This window comes from Xenopus laevis, chromosome 3L (genome assembly GCF_017654675.1).
Source record: "Xenopus laevis strain J_2021 chromosome 3L, Xenopus_laevis_v10.1, whole genome shotgun sequence".
Taxonomy (NCBI): domain Eukaryota; kingdom Metazoa; phylum Chordata; class Amphibia; order Anura; family Pipidae; genus Xenopus; species Xenopus laevis.
Genome location: NC_054375.1, coordinates 68,719,561 through 68,742,409, shown reverse-complemented (window position 1 = coordinate 68,742,409; position 22,849 = coordinate 68,719,561). Strand labels below are relative to the sequence as shown.

General features: G+C 36.9%; 1 protein-coding gene across 10 annotated transcripts in view; it reads right to left on the bottom strand.

The window, feature by feature from the left end:
• The window catches only part of nav3.L (neuron navigator 3 L homeolog), a 383,175-nt gene that overhangs the window by 115,978 nt on the left and 244,348 nt on the right, over positions 1 to 22,849 (bottom strand). For 9 of the 10 annotated variants that reach the window (XM_041586363.1, XM_018252482.2, XM_018252484.2 and 6 more), the window contains 3 exons: positions 13,301 to 13,418; positions 12,658 to 12,710; positions 3,629 to 3,701 (listed from right to left, as the gene is read on the bottom strand). In XM_041586363.1, coding sequence (XP_041442297.1) covers positions 3,629 to 3,701; positions 12,658 to 12,710; positions 13,301 to 13,418 — 244 coding nt within the window. Of the gene's footprint in view, positions 1 to 3,628; positions 3,702 to 12,657; positions 12,711 to 12,795; positions 13,249 to 13,300; positions 13,419 to 22,849 lie in introns of those variants that run through there. The other variant, XM_018252493.2, reaches the window with a different exon arrangement.

Sequence of the window (22,849 nt, the reverse complement as noted above, 5' to 3'; positions counted from 1 at the left end):
GAAATTCGCCCATTACTAGTAATAACATTTTTTTCCAAAGCATATCTCTTACAATTTTTCAAACAAGCATTTAAGTTGGCTGGAATAGCTCTACAACATATGTATTTTACGTAATAAGAGAAAATATAACAAAATTAATATAATTGATATAACCCATGAGTGTGTATATTCACACAAATTCTGAGCATCTTTGTTAAATGTTCCCGTGACCTTCACTGACCAAAAGTTTTAGCTCATAGCAAGAATTATGAAGCTAAATTAACATCTTAAATTGAAAAGAAATTTATAAATAGTGACCTAATTTATTCCATTTGCCAAATCTTTAAGGTTGTGGACAAACAGGAACATAAAACCGCAGAAACTGTGCTGCAAGGTTTTTTTATTCACAACATGTTTCGAGCTAGTGGCGTACACTTGAAAAAGAGCCACTAGCTCGAAACATGTTGTGAATAAAAAAACCTTGCAGCACAGTTTCTGCGGTTTTATGTTCCTGTTTGTCCACAACCTTAAAGATTTGGCATTTGCATTGCTTCTTATTTGGGACAGAAGCTGTGGCGCAGGAGCTTTATCGTGAAACTGGTACAAACCTTTTCTTCTTTCTGCTAATTTATTCCATGACCAAAGCAGCAAGTAAATTTCAAACACTGAGCTAAGACAGGAGAATAAAGAATAAACACAAGAGACAAATGTTCTCTTTACACAGAAGCAGTTTGAAATGTGCTTAGATGTTCCATACCATGAGAAGACCGCTTCATGGCACAATGGATGGAAGACAGAATAAGAGAAGATACCATCAGATGAGAATGATAAAAAAAAAACCCCACAGTTGTTAGAAATATTTCCTCAAAACAAGCCTATGACTTAAATGTTCTTAAAGGAAGTGTAGACTTGTCTTTATTCTTCAGTCTTTAAAGCCTTTTTTGGCACAGTTACCAACCACAAAATGGATATTCCCAATGGCAATGATTCAAACACAAAATAGGGGTGAAAACAAGAAAAAATAACATTAAGGCATTTTGCTTCACTTAGTAGTGTTTTTATCAGCTGCTAAAATCTTGCAGAAAACATTGGTCCAAAATGAGCAGAAAGGTTTAAACGAATTAGCAGGCGGAAACATTACATCAGAATGAACGTGATACTAACCATTAAGGTTTAGCAGCTTGTCAAACTGTAAAAAGCTTGCAAATTAGACGTGCATATACTGTACAAATACTGGGTACATGCTGCTTAAAATATTAGCACTCACTAAGGAATTCAAGTTTTTCAAAATGTTAAAATATAAATATGGGAGTCCAGTTAGTTAAAAATGTGTCCCCAATGGAATTATTATGAGTATGTTGTATGTGTGATATCTTCCCAGATGAACTACAGAGCTTCTTAATTGTATGGGAATGGGGTTTGGCCTAACTGTAGCCATAGAACAACTGTGCTGCGACTACACAACAGTCTGCTGCCATTCTGTGAATAGGCACCTTCATGCCCATGTCTGCAGCATATAGGCGCTTTATACACGTAATTGCAGGTAAAATACTAGTGGGTATAAGTTCACAGGGTAAGGAAACTTTTGATGAGGCTTTGAATCTCACCTGTCATTGATGCCTAGTCAGCCAGGCTTGTGATATTTGCAAAAAACAATGATTTCTGTTTGCAAGGGCTCTTTGACCCTAGCGATTAGTATTTAAATTTTCTGGTTAGAGAGCATCAGATTAGCAAGGAAAGGTTGATATGCGTTTTTTAAAGGCAAAAATTACATTTTGAATCTCCTAGCAGGCCCAGCAAATGACTCTGAATACAGTTATACAAATAGACAGTGGAGTAACTAGATGCTACTGGGCCCCACAGCAAATTAATTTTAGGGCCCCCAACATTTCCAGAGGTTGTCCTGTTTTACCAATATTTATTGACATTTCTCATTAATTAGGGCCTCATAGGCCCCCTATTCCTCCTGGGCCCCCCTGCAGCCGCAGGGTCTGCTTCCTCTGTAGTTACGTCCCTGCAAATAGACACAGGTATAACTGTTGCAGACACTCTACCTTATTTATTAACATTCAGATTTCCTTTTTTTTTTCATGAAACGTATTTTCTTTCTAAAAACAATCTTTTAAAAAGTTTCTCTAAAACTTTAAAAATTCCAGATTTATTAAGTGTAAAACCCATGAAAAACTCTACAAAATCTCTCAAAGTAAAAGCAGTTGAGGTCCCATAGAAGTCAATGGGAGTTGCATTGATCCTATTGGTTTTTTTTAGCGATTCAGACCTTGTGGACTCCATAAAATTGATCCATAATAAATCAGCCCTGTTGAATTGGGGACCCGTTTGATTTGTGATGGCCCAGAATGGTTATGTACCAGCTTTTATTTTCCAGAATATTTAAATATCATATGGGGTGCAGAATGATACAGTCTCTACATACCAGCTTGTTTTAGAAACGCTTTCATGTTGCTTTAGCAGATAATATACAGCTACACATGTGTTTGTAACTGACAAACTACAGAAGAGGAGATGAACCAAATGTCTTCATTGTAAAACACTGATAATTAATGATTGTGTGTGTTGTTTCCTCTGCTATAGTATAAATTGTTTAGACAAAAAATAAACTTGGAAAACAAACATATTTTGTTAATTAGGTTCTCTGTAAACAAGATATAGTGGGGATTCTCTATGTATAGTGCAGAGATCACAACATGAACTGGATTACAGATGTACTACAGACCATGTATAGAGGTCTAGTTGCTGTATATTCCAAGGCAATGCAAAGCGGCAGGGGCATTTCAGCCTCTCCTCAGCTGGCACTCATGCAGGGATAATTCAGCTACCCACAGGAAAAGTAACAGATTCCAACTGCAGACTCATCAATGTAACATTTTTGTCCAATTTGCAGACAAATCACATGCAGCGAGTCAATGACAAATTTCACCTGGTCTCCTTTATGCGTGGAGGAAGCCATTAGGGCAATGGCACACATTCGTGGATGGGCAAAAAAATTCCCACAAATACCCCTCCATAAGCTAACCCTGCCAGTGTAATTACATGATCACCAACAGAAGTAGCAATCGGTATATAAGAACAATAATTTGGCAGGGTCAGAGCAATTACATTGTTAAGCTAGAGGTATATGCAGAAATTTGAGCAATTGTGGGGGTGTGCAATTGCATATCTCAAGGTCACAAAACCTTTTTTGTTAAAAATAATTATAATACATTACAGTTTGGGTATGTTTATATCCATGGCAGATCCACTAATATAGAGTATCAAGAGAAAAGGCTCTCATAATCTCTCATCATAGAATGTTATTAATCAATTGGCAATGAAATAATATCAGGTAGCAAATAAGACCAACTGGATGTTGAGCCATTCATAGTTTATTTGGGGTGGCTGAAGTATTTGGTACAGGAGTTTATGGGCAGATGTAACATTTTACATAATTAAAAGAGAACTTCCTCTAATACAATATATTAACAAAACCTCAAATTATTCTGTTCACACACACAGTAATTCTGTTCTTATGCAACAATATATTATGGTATATGTTAGGGACTTAAAATGTAATAGCCGGAAAATGCAGATATTTTAGTGTTCATAAGATGATTGGTGAAACATACTGCTGGGGTATAAGGTAGTGGCTTACCTTCTGCAGAAAGACCCTGGACATTAACCCCTCTCACCGACAGAAAGTTAAGACAGACATCGACATTCTCAATCTGTAAAACAGAAATAAAAAAAGCTTTAGCCTCGTTTTGTTCAATGTGCTAAACCAGAGGATTACATTAAAAGGGAATAAATAATTCACGTATACAATACAGCCCTCACCAAAGTCTAACAAGAATGATTATTGCTAATTGGCTAATTACTATAAAGCGTTCATTGTTAGCTTCTAGACCTCAAAACAATTGCTAAGAGGCTAAACCCAAGTGCAGAATGGCATGCGGGCAGACCAGTAATCCACCTACTTAATAAAAAAAAACAGGATTTGCACAGCACAAGAAAGCAATGAAAGCAACCATACAGTAATTCATGTTACGAGAGTATGGCTCACAGAGGGCATGACTCCTTGATCAATGAAAGAAGTGCACCCATGGAAAGTGTATGCCAATGATAATGCATTTCGATATATTCTCTTCTCTTTTCAATTGCTTGTCAACATTGGCTGAAATGTGTCCCTTGTGCCTTTTACACTAACTTGGAATCGTTACAAAATTCATTTGATGGAATGATGGTTTTAACTCCTTTAACGTTCAGCACTGCAAATTATCCAATGTATCATTGTTTTCATTTATATTTTTCTAAGTTCACATTTAGCCAACAATTTAATCCAGTGTAGAATTCCTGAGTATTATTATCACTAATAATAATGGTAATTATAATGCTCATATGCTCAACCAGCAATTAAATAAAGACATGAATATACAACATGACCTTTCCACATAATGCCCATTTGTCTTGCTTGCAACAAGAACAAGAATTAGAAGAACTAGAGCAAAGTGCCATACCTGAATTGTTAAATGCAGAAACAATACTTTAATAGTCTCTATTCCCACCCCATAAAACGCTTTTTTTGCAGGGGCCATAGAGCATGTTTCACCCCATGTAGTAATTGCTTTAGCGGAGAAAGAAAATAAAAGCAGTACTAAATATCCCAGCAAAACAAGTTAACTTTTTAAATACCATGCATGAGCACAAGCAAATACAGTATATGTGATGGGGATGAAGGTCCTTAACTATCAGGCTATATGTGATGGGGTCCATAGCTCCTTAACTATCAGGGTCTTTTTTCACCTTTACATTCAGCTGCTATTTGTATTATTGGGCAAAGAACAACTGACCAGCATAAGTTTCTAGCCAAAATATACGTTTAATGTTAGAATTAATCAAAGACCTCACATAAACTATTAATAATAAAAGACAAAAAAGGCAAAAGACAAAGCAGTTGGTTCTCATCTCTATTTAAAATGTTTGTTTTTATGTTTACATTAAAGAGCAGACACAAGTTATTTATGCCATTGCATATGCAAACATCCAGATGGGAAAATAGGGCAGATGAACAACTGATGTTCCTGTTAACTCTTTATTGTCTCCAGAACTTTCTTGTGGTTCTTTATGGTATCTATATATATATATCATCCATACTGGCCTTTAACCCATAGCAATCATTAACAGAAACCATGTTTTATAGATTTGTTTTAGATAATGTAAGAGGAAGCAAGGGACCTGGTAGAGAGCAATAACTACATTTATTAGCAAGGATCCAATATCAGATTCTTTCCCTTGGGAGACATTAGACTGTGATATGTAACCACGTGTCTTTATTGTGTACTAGAGTCACACAGATATGAGAAGTCTGGATGAAGCATACTTTTGCCAACAATCACAATACAGTGAAACAAATATGATTTTCTGTGAAAAACTGTAGTTTTAATAATAAATTCACACAGTACATGTCAGGTTAACTATAAATGGATCCTGCCTTCTCACATCCCTTTATTGGTGCCTTTGATCTGGCCACCTGTTTGTGCATCGGAAAGAAAAACACATGAATATTTCTTGGAAAACAATTCAGAATAGTGTTTTTATTTAAAATGTCTAGCTCTCTAAATTCTTTCTGATGGGCTAAATTTACAGTAATCTGCTTCCTCAGTGATGTGATATAATGAAAAGAGAGAGCTTTAAATGGGTGGTTCATCTTTACGTTAACTTTTAGGGGCAGATTTATCAAGGGTCGAATTGCGAAGTTGAAAATACTTCGAAATTCGACCATCGAACTGAGTTACTTCGACTTCAAATATCGAAGTCAACTTTTTTTTCATTGAATTTGGCCATTTTGGTCAAAGTAAAATCGTTTGATCGAACGATTTCAGTGATCTAACGATTTTTTTTCGACTTTAAAAAAACTTAGAAAACTGCTCTAGAAGGTCCCCATAGGCTAACATGGCACAGGTTTAATTTGGCGAAGTATTGAAGTCAAAGTTTTTTTAAAGAGACAGTACTTCGATTAGCGAATGGTCGAATATTCGAACGATTTTACTTCGAATCAAAGTCGAAGTCGTAGTATCGTATTCGATGGTCAAAGTATCCAAAAAATGACTTTGAATTTCGAATTTTCTTACATCAAAAATTCTCTCGAATTCACTTCGACTCTTGATAAATCTGCCCATTTATATGTTATAGAATGGCTACTTCTAAGCAACTTTTCAGTTGGCCATTTTTATTTATTTTTTTATAGTGTTTTATGATGTGACTTCTTCTGATTCTCTCTAGCAACTGGGGTCACTGACCCCATCTAAAAAAAATGCTATGTAAGGCTACAAAATGATTGTTATTGCTACTTTTGATTACTCATCTTTATATTCAGGCCTCTCCTATTCACATTCCAGTCTCTTATTCAAATCAGTGCATGGTTGCTATGGTAATTTGGAACCGAGCAACCAGATTGTTGAAATCTCAAACTGGAGAGCTGCTGAATAAAAAGCTAAATAAATCAAAAACAACAAATAATGAAAACCAAAGGCAAATTATCTCAGAATAACACTCTTAAAGTTAAAGCTAAAAGTTAACTTGAAGACGAACAACCCCTTTAACAGTCATTATCATATAGTGAAGGTTAGTAAGGCTTAAATGCCTCACCCTAATGCCTGGCAGTCTAGTCTATCAAGATAAATTCATCATGTCGTTTTCCTTCATTGTCCAAATCTTGCATGTCAGTACCAGTACGAAATTTCATTTAAAACCACTTTGTCAGCTATAAACACAGACTGTGCATATATATCAGTTATCCAGTGGCTTAACTACCGTGGGAGCAGGGGGTGCAATTGGGCCAGGGCCCGCACCCCCGCAGGGCCCCCCGGCAGTCACGCGCCCACTGCAGCGGCTGCAGCGCCGCACGGAAGAGGGTGGAGACAGTGGTTCTGAAACATTCAAGCTTTTTATTGAAAAAGTAGTAGATTCTCATCATTACAGCTATGGGACCTTTTATCCAGAATGCTTGGGACCTGGGTTATTTCTGTAATTTGGATCATCATACCTTAAGTCTACTAGAAAATGATTTAAACATTAAATAAACCAAATAGGTTGGTGTTACCTCCAATAAGGAATAATGATATTTTAGTTTCGATCAAGTACATGGTACATGTGCTGCCCGTCACCTGTCAGGTGCTTTTCTTTCATGTGAATGACAAGATGCACAGATGAGTACGTTAGTTTTCTTATTGGTAAATATGCCACTGTTAACACATGTAGGGAAGATATATGAAAACCACTGCTGCAGAGCTCCTCTCTCAATCCCAGCAAGGATACCATGTGCAAGAAGTTTGTGTGTTCACACTGTGCTTGCATGGCTTTCCCACCTTAACTCCTGATGAAGGGAGGGTGTACACTCCCCGCCAAAACGTTGACATTGTTGGTGAAGTAATAAACGGTGTAAGCTCTCCAACTGCATTAATAGAGCGTGTGCGGCTCCATATACATTTTTGCAGCTGCTGGTTTTATGCCCATTACAAACTGTTTTGGAACTACTTAACAATAAAGCAGGCATATGTTTGGCAAATATAGTATTACAAAGTACATGTTCAATTGATTTTAATGTTTTCCTTATTTATTCAATCAGTTTCCTTATTTATTCAGTCTTTTTTGACTGAAATCAGATGGGCTTTTGTAGAAAGGGAGCATAAACACTATTGAAACTGCCAGATATATATGTATTATATTTTTACACTGACATATCTGGTTCCACAGATGGAAAGGAAACCATAAAAGCCTGTGTGCTTACTTTTACTGTTTGTTTGACATTCCCCCCCCCCTCCAGAGTCTCACTGTAGTCCAACCCCACCCTTATCTTGTTCCATTGTGAAGAGGTGGATTCTGGGACCTAAAGTCCCTTTTGCTTTCCAGAGAATCTGTTCATCAACTACTATGGAAAGCAAAGAAACTTCAAGTCCCAGCATTTTACAATGGAACAAGATAAGGGACGAGATGTTGCATTACACTCTCACATAAGGGTCTTGTGAAACAGCTTCTGGAGTTATCATTGTTTCTTTCAATCTGTGGAATCTGGTATATCAGTGTAATACAAAAACGTATTTATATATAACTGGTAGTATTTATGCACCTTTTCTACAGAGGCCCAACTGAATGAGTTCATGTGAAAAAGGATATATAAAAGGTATATTTTCTCTTTAAAGCAGAGCAGAACTATATAATAGCAATGACTGGGGGATTGTCAACACATGCAGCTGGGTATGTGATGTAATAGGAAGAGATGTCACAAGAAGTGATGTCACGCATGTGTGCAGAACCTTTACTGAAGCCTCAGAAGTAGCCACACTGAAGTAGTGTGCGCATATGTACATTGGATTTTTGCTGTAATTCCTCCCTACTTTGCAGATATATTGAGATCAATACAAAACAAATAACTAATTTTGTACTCACTGGGGCAGACTTATCAAAATATGAGATTAGAGTTTATCATGGAAAAATTTGCCCATTTTCTGTTCATTTTAGAAGTGGATTGCTGGTGCTTTCACCCATGGATAAAAACATTTTTAAAAACCCATAGGAATGAACAGAAAATGGGCACATTTAAACATGATAAACTCTAATCTCATATTTTGATAAGTCTGCCCCAGTGAGTACAAAATAAGTTATTTGTTTTGTGTTGATCTCAATATATCTGCAGGGTAGGGAGGGATGAGAAAGCAGTGCTACCCTTGAAAACAGACAGATAATTTATGCACACACATTTATATTTAGATATTTTTTATTAGTCAGCTGCTGCATATATTATTAAATGACAAGCCATGTGAGCATGAATTGAAGGGATGTGTTTTGGTCAGCTTGGTTAGAGAATACAGACTCCTTACTGACATTTCAAAGATTGACAGCATGTCTAACATGAAACACTTTTTCCCCAAAGTCTATAAGATGAAAACAAACCCATGAGAAGGCTTTATGGCATTTAATTCCAAAGAATTTACAGTCCTCCCTAACAGGTGCTGACTGCAGACTGCACTTACTCCCTATCTACAGAGAGTTTACTGTCTTTTAGACTAACTGTTTATACTGGTAGAGGCTCCCATGAATATATCCACTAGTAAAAAAAGGCAGAATAAGTGTCCCTACCCCCCCCTCTTTAATTATTTTTCTTTCAGATATGGTATCATTGTCAGGCATAGATAACCTTGGGTTCCCCAGCTTCCATTTCACTGAAACTACAATAATCATCCTGCTATTCTAATAGTATCATAATAATTGTAACATCAGTAACTGCTTTTGGCAGTGTTACATCTACTTCACTTTACCTGGTCCCTTTCTACTTTAAAGTGGTTGAACAAACAATATTGTGAAATAAAATAAAATATGGATCTCTATACCATTAGTCTACTAAAAATCATTTAGGGCTAGTCCACACGGGGAGATAGCGACGCGTTTGCGGTCGCGGCGACAAAGCGCCGCGACCGGCGCAGGCGACAGTTTTGTATGGGCGCCTATGTAAAAACGCCTGTGCTAACCACACGAGGCGATGCGCTTTTCAACAGTCGCCTGAAAAAGCCTGGCGAGGCATTTTCAGGCGACTGTTGAAAAGCGCATCGCCTCGTGTGGTTAGCACAGGCGTTTTTACATAGGCGCCCATACAAAACTGTCGCCTGCGCCGGTCGCGGCGACTGTCGCGGCGCTTTGTCGCCGCGACCGCAAACGCGTCGCTATCTCCCCGTGTGGAATAGCCCTTAAACATTAAACACAATAGGATTGTTTTGGCTCCAATAAGGATTAATTATATCTTAGTGGGGATCAAGTACAAGGTACTGATTTATTATTACAGAGAAAAACATGTTTGTTTGTTTTTTGAAATTTGAATTATTTGATTAAAATGAAATCTATGAAAGAAGGCCATCCCATAATGCAGAGCTTTATGGATAACAGGTTTCCAGATAACGTATCCTATACCTGTATTTGTAGTAATGATTTTTAAAGATATATGTTAATGCAATTGCTATTGATAAAGTAGTATCTGTATGTAGCTATTCCTGCATTGCTGGATCTGACAACATACACAATTGAAACAGTTTAGCAGCAGAAATCTCTCTCCAGTGGTGTAACTTCAGCGGCTCTGCCCCTTTGTGAAGAATTCTTTTGGGCCCCCTTGGCACATAATTGCAGGTGAACCATGATCCCCCATAGAAGTCTGCAGAAACTTTTAGTGCTCCTCCACCGCACATGCCAAAGATCTTCCCAGTGCACATACTGCCAGGGAATCAGTATGTACCCCATGGCCCCCTGCATATACAGAGTCTGCTTCCCCAGTAGTTAGGCCACTGCATCTCTCCTTTATCGTAGACTACAATCTGTTGCACATTTGTGTGATTCTCCTTCTTCATGGTTCTCAATCACAGAACATGGAGTCTTGGATGGAGAAGAGCTGACTATTTTAACACTGTTCCACTGAAATCCCTGACATGACATGTGTCACTAATATATACTAGATAATTGCCTAGAATTACAATTTTTTTTTTATTGCCAAATAGTTGCTTAGAATTACATTTGTTTTGTTGTGCCTAATATTTAGATTTGGGGTGACAACTGCTTTACCTTTCAATTAATGTTTCTCCATTCTGGTTCTGCAATATGACTGCAAGGCGACATAAATAGTATCTCTATGCTGCCACTGTTTCCTTGTTATGGAAACCCCACTGGGGATAGCTGGTTGCTATGTATAAAATATTATTTCTCTATTTTTCAAACTGCTCTTGGTGCCAGCACTGACTTTTTAGATTTGCTGATTGCCCCTTAATATAAGCTTCTGTAGCTGAAAGGAAGCAGAGATGTATTTATTTATACTCTGGGAAGGTCCTGATGGAAACAAATGTGTCAGTCACAGTGTGAAACCTCATTCCCAGCCCATGTAACCTGCAAATCTATTTAACAAACATAGGAAACTTGTGTCAGGTATTTGAAACCATTTAACAACTCCAATCTCTTTTTCCAACACTGATGGCACAATACGCTTTTATTGCTGATCATACAGGGCACCCACTAAAAAAATATTTAGGGCCCTTTGGATTAATGATCACTATTACATTTTCAAGCCACTCATCATTAGGAAAAAGTAAAGGTTGCACAGAGTTAAGAGGAATTGATACTGCTGCTTAAATTGAGACTTATTGAAAAATATGCAAACAAATAACATTCTGTGCTCCTCTTTATAAAGGGGAAAAGCAGTTGCTAAGCATTTAAAGAGCCACTTGTTCATAAAGATGCCCAGAATCCCATTCCAGTTGGTCTGTAAATAGTTGCTGTTACAGTATACAAGAGATTAGATTGTCATACCAATAGAGGACAGAGGGGAAATAAGATCTTTATAATCCTAAATAGGGTGTTCGATCTCATATCAAATACTTCAAAGCTATGCAGTGCTCATAATGTTCTCCAAAACATTTCAGCTATGATGTATCCCACAGAGAGCATTTAATATAAAACAGAGATATGAAAAGAACTTCTGTAGAGAGACAAGAAATCACTCCTTCCATGTGGAAAAAAAAGAATAAGGAAAAAGGGATAAATACAGATTCCCCAAGTCTAAACAAGTAACACCATATGAAATGTCACACAAAGCTGTTTCTCTGCCTGAGTATAAATGCAGATGGAGAAACAGTCCCTTCTGCTCCAGGCTGTAAATGCACTAACTGCACATACTAGCACAGAGTTTACCCAAAAAATTCATTTTTTTTGCATTTCTGCACCAAAATTAACTGTTTGCATCTGCAAACAGGCTTACGCCATGCCTGCCAGTGCAGTTACAGCATGCAGAAGATAAGAGTGAATTGGCTGTTTTTCTGCCAACATTTTACAGCTGTAGTCATTTAATTACAGGTATAATATTAGTTGTTAATGCCGAGAAAGCATAAGGGTTTCAATAATACACAAAACCATAACTTCAGGCTCAGTATGCATTACATATATAAAACCAAACAGACAGAAATCATTCCATAAACCTCACATAACTGCCTGGGTACTAATGCAAAATAGTAGAAGTTACAGCGCTCACACTTCCTCTGTTTTGTATATATGATGTCAACACTCATTTAAATAGTTGGGGGCAAGGACACATTATTAGGCTTTCATACAGTAAGTGTATTATTCAGTAATATTAGGTGTTTTGTTCCATAGCAGATATTATACATTCAGTAGTACATAATATTTAACATTTTGGACCTACTACTTCAGATAGAGTGTAGTACTGTATAATGCAGTATATATATATATATATATATATATATATATATATATATATATATATATATATATATATATATATATATATATATATATATATATATAGTGCACCCATGCAAACAAACACCTTTTTCGAGAGTGCCTGCTTTGCATTGGTCTATATATTAGAGAGATATATATATATATATATATATATATATATATATATATATATATATATATATATATATATATATATATAAAATCATTGATTTATATTGCAAGGGAGCTATACTGTAAATATAAATCTATGTCTATCTTCCAGTGAATGACTTTAGCAGCAAGCAACTACAGCTGTGCTAGATCCCTGGAAATATAAATGACTAGTATGATGCAAGATAATATCAGATAAGAGTTATAACAAACACACAATTGTAAACAATAAGAGGTTCTTACCATCTGTGATTGGCTCTTTGGACAGCCATTGATATCTTCAACTTTTTCATTTGCTTAAAAAATGTTAGAAAAATGAAAGGTAAATATCTGAGGAAGTTGTAGATTAGAGTAAAGTATACACTGGTATTTGCTACCTACAACAGTTTGAAAATCCTATATTAATGCCTGTTTTCCCAGCCCTGTACAGCTCTAAGAGAGGGGAAGTGTGAACAAAGTCTCCTGTTAATTCTCCAGTGCCTGCCAAATAACTGCTGACATAAAAATCCTCTGCAATTGTCTGTGAATGGCTAAGGATAATGTTTCAAGGCATCCCAGAAAGCCGGAGCCCCTCCAGCTAATGAAATGCAAACATGGGAGGCATGTGCCTTGATCAAATCTTCACCACTGACATTGCAACACATGTCGGGCTCAACTTTAAGCCACTGTAAAATAACGGTTGGACAGTTCTTCCCCATGCACTTAAATTCTAGAAGAGTTTCAAATGGGCTCACAAAACAATCTGAGCCTCAATAACATCTGGATTTAGTAAGAACACAGACATACTGAAGGGCATTGAACTTCAGATTTATTTGGAAAAGCCCTCCTGCTTCCCCAACTCTCTCACTGAGACCCGCCCCTAATTATCAGACTGCAGCTGCCTTACCAATGATTTGGATAATTTCAGCCAGCAATACACCATCAGCGATGTCTTGTTGCAAATCCTTTATCAGTCTCTTGTGACCAGACTTTGTTAGGTAGTGATTTGCCCAGTCAGTGTAAATCTGTGGAACAGAGAGAAAAGGGAAGGGACAGAGAAGATACTAAAATTATTCAAAGAAACTTTGGCTTTGAAAGCAGAAGTATTCAGAATCACATTCCATATGCAAAAGTCAGACACTGAAAGGAAACGGTTACGCTGCTATTATTCAAACAATTTCTTTCCTATTTTCAGACATAATGACTCACTTTATATTCTGGCGAGGGTCAGTTCAGCTCCCTGACCACACACATACTATGAGGATATCTCACACTGCAGTGCCTATCAAGGAAACGGTTATCAGTGATCAGTCACTTCCTTCTGCCTTTACTGAGTAAGACCAGTTGATTTATCAGTACTGCAGAGGAATACACTACATTTTTATGCTTTGTAAATATAATGGGGAAAAAAAACCAAGTGGTCTTGCTTGAAATGGTATGTGAATAAAAATAAAATCTATAAGTATTTTGGAGCAAAACAATGTACTTTTTAAAGCAAATTTTAAGACTCTCTGATCAGCTCAGACTACCATCTGTCCTGTCATTTGCAATGGCATGTCAATAATCTCCTCTCACTATGTCAACCATTTCTGTTGCTGCATAAAAGTATGAAAATTATTCTTGTATTTTCACAGATCATTTGTGAAATTCACTGCTTTGCAATGTAGTGGCATAACTAGAGTGCGCTGGGGCCCCCTGCAAAAAAATCTTAGGAAGGGCCCAGCACACTGTGATCTCCAATTGCCCTCCAGCCCACCCACTCCCCACCAGAATTTCCCAGCTGCCTGACCCCCTTCCCTGCTGGGGGTGGAGGGGGTGTTTTTCATCTATAGAGGAAGAAGACCCCTCGGTCCGGGCACCTCTCTCTGCTTCCTTTATACTTACTCCACTGTTGCAATAATTCTATTACAGACAAATATTGTTACCCTATTTTTGGCACTTCAGTTGTCCAAGGAGGTCATTTACATTTTCCAAGATGCAGTGTTTCCCCCCACAATTCCATTGTAATTGTGGCTGCATGTTGCCAATGTGTTAAAACACCCAGCTACATATGTGCTTGGATGTCATAATTTCCAGTGCTTGCCATTAAAATGACATTTTTAGGAACAAGTCTTCAGCTTCAGTTGGCACAGGTTTCTTTGGGAACCCAGGATCTACTGCTTCCTCAAAGGTGACAGCAGCTCCAATGTTCCCCTGCATCACTAGGGGCTCTGCACAAGATTCAGAAGAAGAGATGGGAAAGAAACAACAGTGCAAATGTGATTAAATGTGTGATTAATTAAAGTGAACCTGTTTCAAATAGCTGGGGCATTGTATAGAAAAGGAAGGACCCTGTATATATTAGGTAGAGCTCAGACAAGTAGGTATTTATTTACCCATTTATTTATTTATCCATTAGTCCTGGTATGCAGTTCATGTGTTCATGTGACTGTGATGCTGGCAAAGTGAAGTGTTCCTAGTTGGCAACAGTTTTCTTTAATTCTGTTTAAAAACACGACACAGGTAAAGACCTGGGTTGGAAAGAAATAGTGTCCCTGTCTATAAAACTAGATTCTAACTGATTTACAGTTCATTTTTGCCAGTGAGACACACATCACTAAGGAACCGCCACAATGTTGCCAGCTGTAGTCAAAGCTGTCAAACTGAATTCTCAGTTCAGGATTGGAAGTGCAAGTAGGACAATGCAGCCAGAACTCTGATCTACCAAGAAATGTTTTCAGCATTACACAGTAGATAAGATGGATGTAATGAATGTGGCTTTCTATAAAGGAAATCCTGGCTACTGTCTAGTTGATGATTTGAAGACGATTTGCTTCAGAGATGCAATTGGGCCAATCAACTTTGTACTAGAGTTAATTTTAGCATTTTTTTTTAAATACAGTACAATACCTTGTTGGCATTTTTTGTTGTTGAACTGCCATTACATGATCCAGCTTAAGTTTATTACTGACAAGCCCCTATGCCCTTTTCTATACAGGATATACCTAACATTGTCCCATTGATGGTAAAAGTAGCCAGGCTATTTTAAAATGCTAAGTGCATAACAATTTATCAGCATTTAATCGTATCTGTCACTTAGCCATCCACATTTCCAGTTTGGCGAGTCACCCCCCCCCCCAAAGGGGTGACACTGTAACCTACATACATTTTTATTATTTGTAAACTCAGATGCACTTTCAATCCACAGAAGAACACAAAGTTAGCTGGAAAAAAATCATATCAGCAATAACAGACAGACCAGGAGAGCACGCCCAGGAACGATCAAACTTTGTCACAGTAAGGGAAGGGAGCAGGACTTGAGACAAGGTATAGGGAGGTCTCTGACAATGAATTATAGTAAGATAATAAAGTGAAGCTGAGCTCAGCTAGCAGCGTTTGGATATAGGCAGCAAAAGACAAACGTGTAACCTGTTGCATTATAAAGGTATTGTTCGGGAACCTCAGAGCTCAAGGCTCTGGTCTCAAGCCTAGCAACAGGTTGCATGAAACATTTGGAATCAATACAGAACCTTGCAAGTAAACCACTAAGATCCCCAGTCCAGTTAGAGAATATAAACTAGCAACAACTCACTGTACATAATAAATTAGCCAGTTTTCTATCCATGTACAAACAGCATCACCGAGACCAACAACCCTTAATTGACTAAATGTTTATCTGCACTGAGAACAGATTTGAGCAGATAGATTCCTACATGGAGCAATAATTTTTTAAAAAAAAAATGTATTTAATTAAAAATTATTTAATTTACTCAGTGATTGATACATGAGTTAGATAATAGTCTCACCTTAAGCTGAGCAATGTATCATAAAACAAAACAGTTAAGAGTCGGGTAAACTCTACTTCATGTAACAGCTTTGCAAAACAATTTGCACTGTTTTTAAAAACCACTAGCACCCAATGCAATAACCTTCAATGCTGGGCGTCAAAGATTTATGCTGCCTAGGAGAAGCCTTTTTGCACAAAAGTTATAAATACAATTATACTGTATATCTTACTGATATTAAAGTTCTCATGTATTGCATTTATGGTCAAGTAATATTCCCCAAGTTAATAGAGCGAAGAAAGGGCCATTCAAAATCTGCTGACTTGTACAAAGCCACCAATGTTATTGGCATCAAACATTTTATAAACCACATTCTACTTGGCAGTTTTATGGCAATAAAATACCTAGGTGTTTAAGGTGCCTACGGGATACAAACTACTTATACTGGCCTATAGCTAAGGCTCAGATTAACATACACTAAAATATAAGAGCAAGCTATAAAAGATAACATGAGGTTAATGTTCCTACATGCTTTGGCAAAACTGATGCAACCTTCAGCAGACTGTTTCTTGTTTATATTTCATATGTTCATTTCTGAATTCCCTGGGTAATAAAATAATAACTCAGCATTTATGGGATCCCTGAAGGAATATGCTTCAGACTATTATTGCTGGAAGGTATTTCATTTGTATACTTAATAAAGAATGGCTGCTCATCAAATTCTGATTCTTGTTCATCTGTATTCCCATATAAAATATAAGCAATAGCAACCTGAACTGTAAGAAGGGATCATTTTTTCCCAGAAAAAAAAATGTATATCTTAAATTTTTTCAGCATCCGTGGTACACATTTGTCGGGATTACACATTACACACAATGTATGAAAGTTGATCTGCACAATGCTCAGTAGTTGATGTTGATGTCTTTACCCAGTTAAGGTAAATACATTATTCAGAAAGCTCCGATATATGGGAATGCCATCTCCCATAGAATTATTTGCTTAAAATGTACTCTTTAATCATTTCCTTTTTCTCTGTATTAATGACACAGTACCTTGTACTGTACTGTAACTAAACTATAGCATAAATATTAATTGGTGGCAAACAATCCTATTTTTTTTTTTGATTTCTGAATGTTTTATGTTTTAATGTAGATTTGAGGTATTTTGATCAAAATTACAAAAAAAAGTCAGTTTATCCTGAAAAAACCCATGACCCAAAAATTCCAAATAAGAAACCCGAGACCTGTATTTTGTTCAAGTAAGAATTTAAGGGGAACAATTACAAAGATTTAATATAAGCAAACATTTATTATAAGCTTTATAACCATAAATCAAACATTTTGGGGTTTATTTACTAAAAACCGAAATTATCTTATACAGAAATTCTATTTTAAAAAACCACGACCAAACTCCCATGCTCAAATGATTCTTAATAAAATAACCCAAATTAATTGGATCGTGGAAAAACTCGAAATCGATGGGAAGCCCGAATCACTCAAGTTTTTGCCCACAAACCACAAGAAAACTTTAAATTGAGGTAGGTGCCTCTCCCATTGACTTATACAGCACCTTGACAGATCTGAGATGGCGGATTTTCAGATTCTCGCTTTTTGCAGTATTGGAGTATAATAAATCTTGAAAAATATGAGTTTTTGCACCAAAAAACCCAACCAGATAAATTTGAGGTTTAGTAAATAACCCTCTTTATCTTAAAATTTCTGTACAGTTTCTGTAATAATCAAGTTAAATCTTCTCTATCCCCCACTCAGCAAACGGCCTCTTTATATGCAGGAGTCTAATGCATTTACCTAGAACAGTGATCCCCAACCAGTAGCTCGTAAGCAACATGTTGCTCTCCAACCCCTTGGATGTTGCTCCCAGTGGCCTCAAAGCAGGAGCTTATTTTCAATTTCCAGGCTTAGAGGCAAGTTTTGGTTGTATAAAAACCAGGTGTACTAAGAAGCAACATTCTTAAGTCAAGCAAACTCAATGTAGCATTACTAGCAAAATGAATTGCTAAAGAGACACATTAAGATGAACTAAGCCTCCCTATCCCTTGAGACCTCTTGTGTTTAGATTGCAATCATAACGTAAAAAAGGTTGTAATAAAACAGAATTAAGGTTATTAATGCAACAAAGCACACTGTATATTTTCTTGACTCCACTTTTTATGTATTAAAGGAATTGTTCAGTAAAAAAGTAAAAACTGGGTAAATAGGCAGGCTGTGCAAAATTGAAAAAAAATCTAATATAGTCGGTTAGCCAAACATGTAATATATAAAGGCTGAAGTCACTGGATGTCTAATATAATAGCCAGAATAGTACCTCCTGCTTTGCTGCTCTCTCATTAGTTACCAGGCAGTTACCAATCAGTGACATGGGTCATAACTTGTTATGTCCCATGTAGCCCCCAAAAAGTCGATGACTAACTCAGAGTTAGAGAGCTGCAAAGCAGGCAGTTGTATTCTATTATGTTAGACACACAGTCACACCAGCCTTTATAGATTACATTTTTGGCTAACTATATTAGAAACATTTTTTATAATGCACATCCTATTTACCCAGTTTTTATTTGTGTACTGAACTATTCCTTTAAATAGTTATAATAAATTGAAATAGTTATAAATAATTTTGAGCCATTCAACAACACTAAATACAAATCTTAAAACTAAGATAAAACTTAAAAATCTTAATTAATTAATAGTCAATTCATACTGTATGAAAAACCCTTGTTGAAATCAAAGGTAACTAACAAAAAAAGTGCTTCACTCAGAAGCCTTTAAATGACAAAAAGTATTCAAGGCGCCCCATTAATGCAGATAGCTGTTTTAAAGGTAATTATTTTTCCCGTGTCTCTTACAGAAGGCATCCGCCTGTCACTGTGCATAAGAGGCACTATTCTGTCATTCCTTCATCATTATTGATCTACACTTTGAACACTGCCATAAAGACATTTTAAAGGGGTAACAAAAACAACATCACCAGTCACAAAAGGCCTACTTGTAGCTAGTTACAAATAGGTTTCATGTTTTCCTAACAGCTGATGTTTTCCTAACAGTTTTCTCCACAGGGCACCAACCAGGTTGTTTATCTGCAAGAAGACTCTTTAACCCTAGTATGTACTATCAGTGAGTAAGCAAAGACTCCCTCTCATAAGAAAAATCCCATTACTTGTCATTCACATAGTAAGTTGTATAGTATTTCTCACTACTAATACTGCTTGATCTCTCAGCCGCATTTGACACTGTAGATCACCCTCTCCTCCTCTATACGCTTGGCCTTCGTGACACAGCCCTGTCTTGGTTCTCTTCTTACATCAGTTCCTCAAGGCTCTGTCCTGGGACCATTACTATTCTCCCTCTATACTTCCTCCCTAAGCAAATTAATAAACTCGTATGGTTTCCACTACCACCTCTATGCTGACGATACTCAGATCTATATCTCATCTCAACCCAGAACTCCTAACTCGCGTCTCCTCCTGCCTGTCCGCTATCTCTACCTGGATGTCGCAATGCTACCTTAAAATAAACCTCTCTAAAACTGAAATGGTTCTCTTTCCTCCAACTAACACCAGTAACATCCCGGAAGTATCCATCATAGTTAACAATTCCACTATAACCCCCTCTCCCCAGGCCCAGTGCCTTGGGGTTATCCTACATTCTGCCCTGTCATTCACTCCTCATATCCAGTCACTTATTAAATCATGTCACTTCCACCTAAGGAACATATACAAAATACGATCATTTATCACCCAAGATGCTGCCAAAATTTTTATTCACTCTCTCATCATATTCCCCTCCAGAGACTGTCACCTCTCCAGTCCATAATGAACACTGCTGCGAGGCTCATACACCTCAGCAACCGCTCCTCCTCTGCCTCGCCATTCTGTCAATCCCTGCACTGGCTTCTGTTACCTTTCAGAATCAAATTCAAATTAATCACACTGACCTTCAAAGCACTTCATAACTCTGCCCCACCCTACATCTCTGAACTCATCTCTATATACTCACCCAACCGCTTACTACGCTCCTCAACTCTTCTCTCATTACCTCCTCACATGCTCGCATTCAAGACTTTGCAAAGGGTGCACCCCTCCTCTGGAACTCTCCCAAGGTCGCTCCGACTTTCTCCCAACCTTTCTGCTTTCAAGAAATCTCTTAAAACGCACTTCTTTCGAGAAGCCTACCCTCACTCTGCTTAGCTACCAAACGCAACACCACATACAGTACCACATTTCACACCCACTTAATCCGATCTTGCCCACTCCCACACCTTGTGTATTACTCCCTTCCCTTTAGAGTGTATGCCTATGCATAGGGCCTTCCTCACCTTTTTGTACCTGTATTGATTGTGATGTATGTAACTCCATATGTTCTATGTATGTAATTCATGTGATTTAGTTGTATAATCACATTTACTTTACAATGTTACACAATATGTTGGCGCTAAATAAATGCATGTTAATAATAATAATAATAAATATTTACTATTAAATTCACATTTTGGTAGAAAGATGCGTTACCTAGACATTCACAGGTGAGGGCAACTAGAGCATGAACACATTTTTCCATTCTATTTTATTCTATTTTATGATATATGACATCAGTTAGGATAAACAGCACTTTAGACTTCAAAAACCAGGATGTAAACATGTCCTTGCTTGAACAGCAGACCAACTGAGGATGTCCCTAACACCTGCCCTGGATTATTGCTCTAAATTGCAATTCGTTTGCAAACAAATAAAGTGGTTTCCTGAATTTACAACTTCCTCCAAATCCTACTACATGTGGAAAATGACCTGAACAAATGATTTTGTAAGCCTTTCAAAAATACTACAAATGTGTTTGTTAAGCAGCTCACATAGGATGCATATCTAACACAGTATAACAGATTCTCTTTACATACATACAGTACTAAAAAAATGTTCAATGTGGCAACTCTAAATCATATTTTATATATTTTCTGCTTTACCGCATTTGGCTCAATACTATTGCTGTTATCACCTTTCATAACAATTTATTAACAAGGTAATGAAGCAAAAACTGCTAATTCATAGTAAAAGTAATGATAAGCAAGACTTATGTAAGGCATTTAAAACTGCTGGGGAAGAGCAGTTGAGGCTACAGTGTTATGAACACAGAAAAGAATCTGACAGCTGTAGTATTCCAGAAGCATTAGAGCCAACACTGTCTCATACTGTATGCATAACTATGATTCCTTAACACTTACAGTAAACATCGACACCAATATGCCTTTGTACAAACGTCCTAATTATAAATTTGTGTATGGAGATAATTGTGAGATCACATTGTAAAGGTGGAAGTAGGGACAATACAGGACATTTATGCACGTCATTTCAATTTTCTTCCCATTTTTCATAGCAATAAATGCCTATTTAGAGACCCTAATAAATACAGAGAAAAACATTCCTGTGCTGTGTATACTGACAGCTGTGCTCTCCTACTGCCAACATTCCCTATAAAGGAGGCAAATGCAGAATCTACTAGTAATATCCACCATTAATATGTATTTATCATTTTAAAAGAGGCAGGGAAAAGAATAGCAGGCAGATATTAAATATCAAAATATATAAAATATTAAAATATTAAATATATCAAAATATTAAAACATCTAAAAACTACATGAGCACAAATCCACATTTCAACCAACAGACTGATTTCCAGGGAAACAATTGCTTGGTTCAGCTCCACCTATCTCCCTACTGTGAATAAATGTGTGTATATTTTAAATAATGATCAAATATTGTGACTGTGTTGCTTTTCAGGGGTCTTAGGTGCACATACATCAGATAAGGGCTGGTACCTATGCAGATTTTAATTTACACATCCCCTCAACCTAACCCATATAGCAGACCCTCCATCAGCTCAAAAATGCTCAAATCGGCAAAAACTGTCAAACCTCTAGTGTGTCCCCCAGCAAGTCCACTTGAACTGGCAACCCAAATGATCAGAACAGCAGAAAATAAGGAAGAGCTCCTGCTCCTCTTCGCTTTCTCATCTGCCAATGTGTATGTACTCAATAACATGGTCAATCAACAGAAGAATATTTCCTAACCATTGTCATTGATACGCTTATCAATACCCAAGGTGCATAGATATGTGATAGTCTGTCTAGCATACATGTACTGGAAATTGTATGAAACTAATCTTAGAGGAATATGTAAGGCTATCTCAACACTAATCTGGGCATAAGATGTTAACAGCAAGCATGCAGCTATTTCTAGAGCTTTGAGAAAGCACACACTACACAGGATTTGTGCACTAGAATGAACCTAGTAACCCAAAGAGTACATCTGTGACAAATCATACCTAAACAGAGAATAACAATCCACTTCTTGTGAAATATCTGGAATATATTATTTAATTATATATTCTGTTTATCCGTTCTTGTGTTTCCACCAATTCATGACAAAAGTGCTGTATCATTGTGCTAGTCTTTTCAATCAGAATGAGCTGTTACTTACTCATTTCCTCAAAATAAAAAAAAAACTGCTTTACTTTTCCATGTTCGTTAAAGCTCTCATGGTTTCATTGATATTTTATAATTTAAAAAAATAAAAATATAAAATATCCATTAAACTATTATGACTTTCATTAAACGATAAAGGTAACCTGCCCCGTGCAGTAACTTTATAATTAGATTACAGTCTCTACCACCTCTGTCTGATTTGT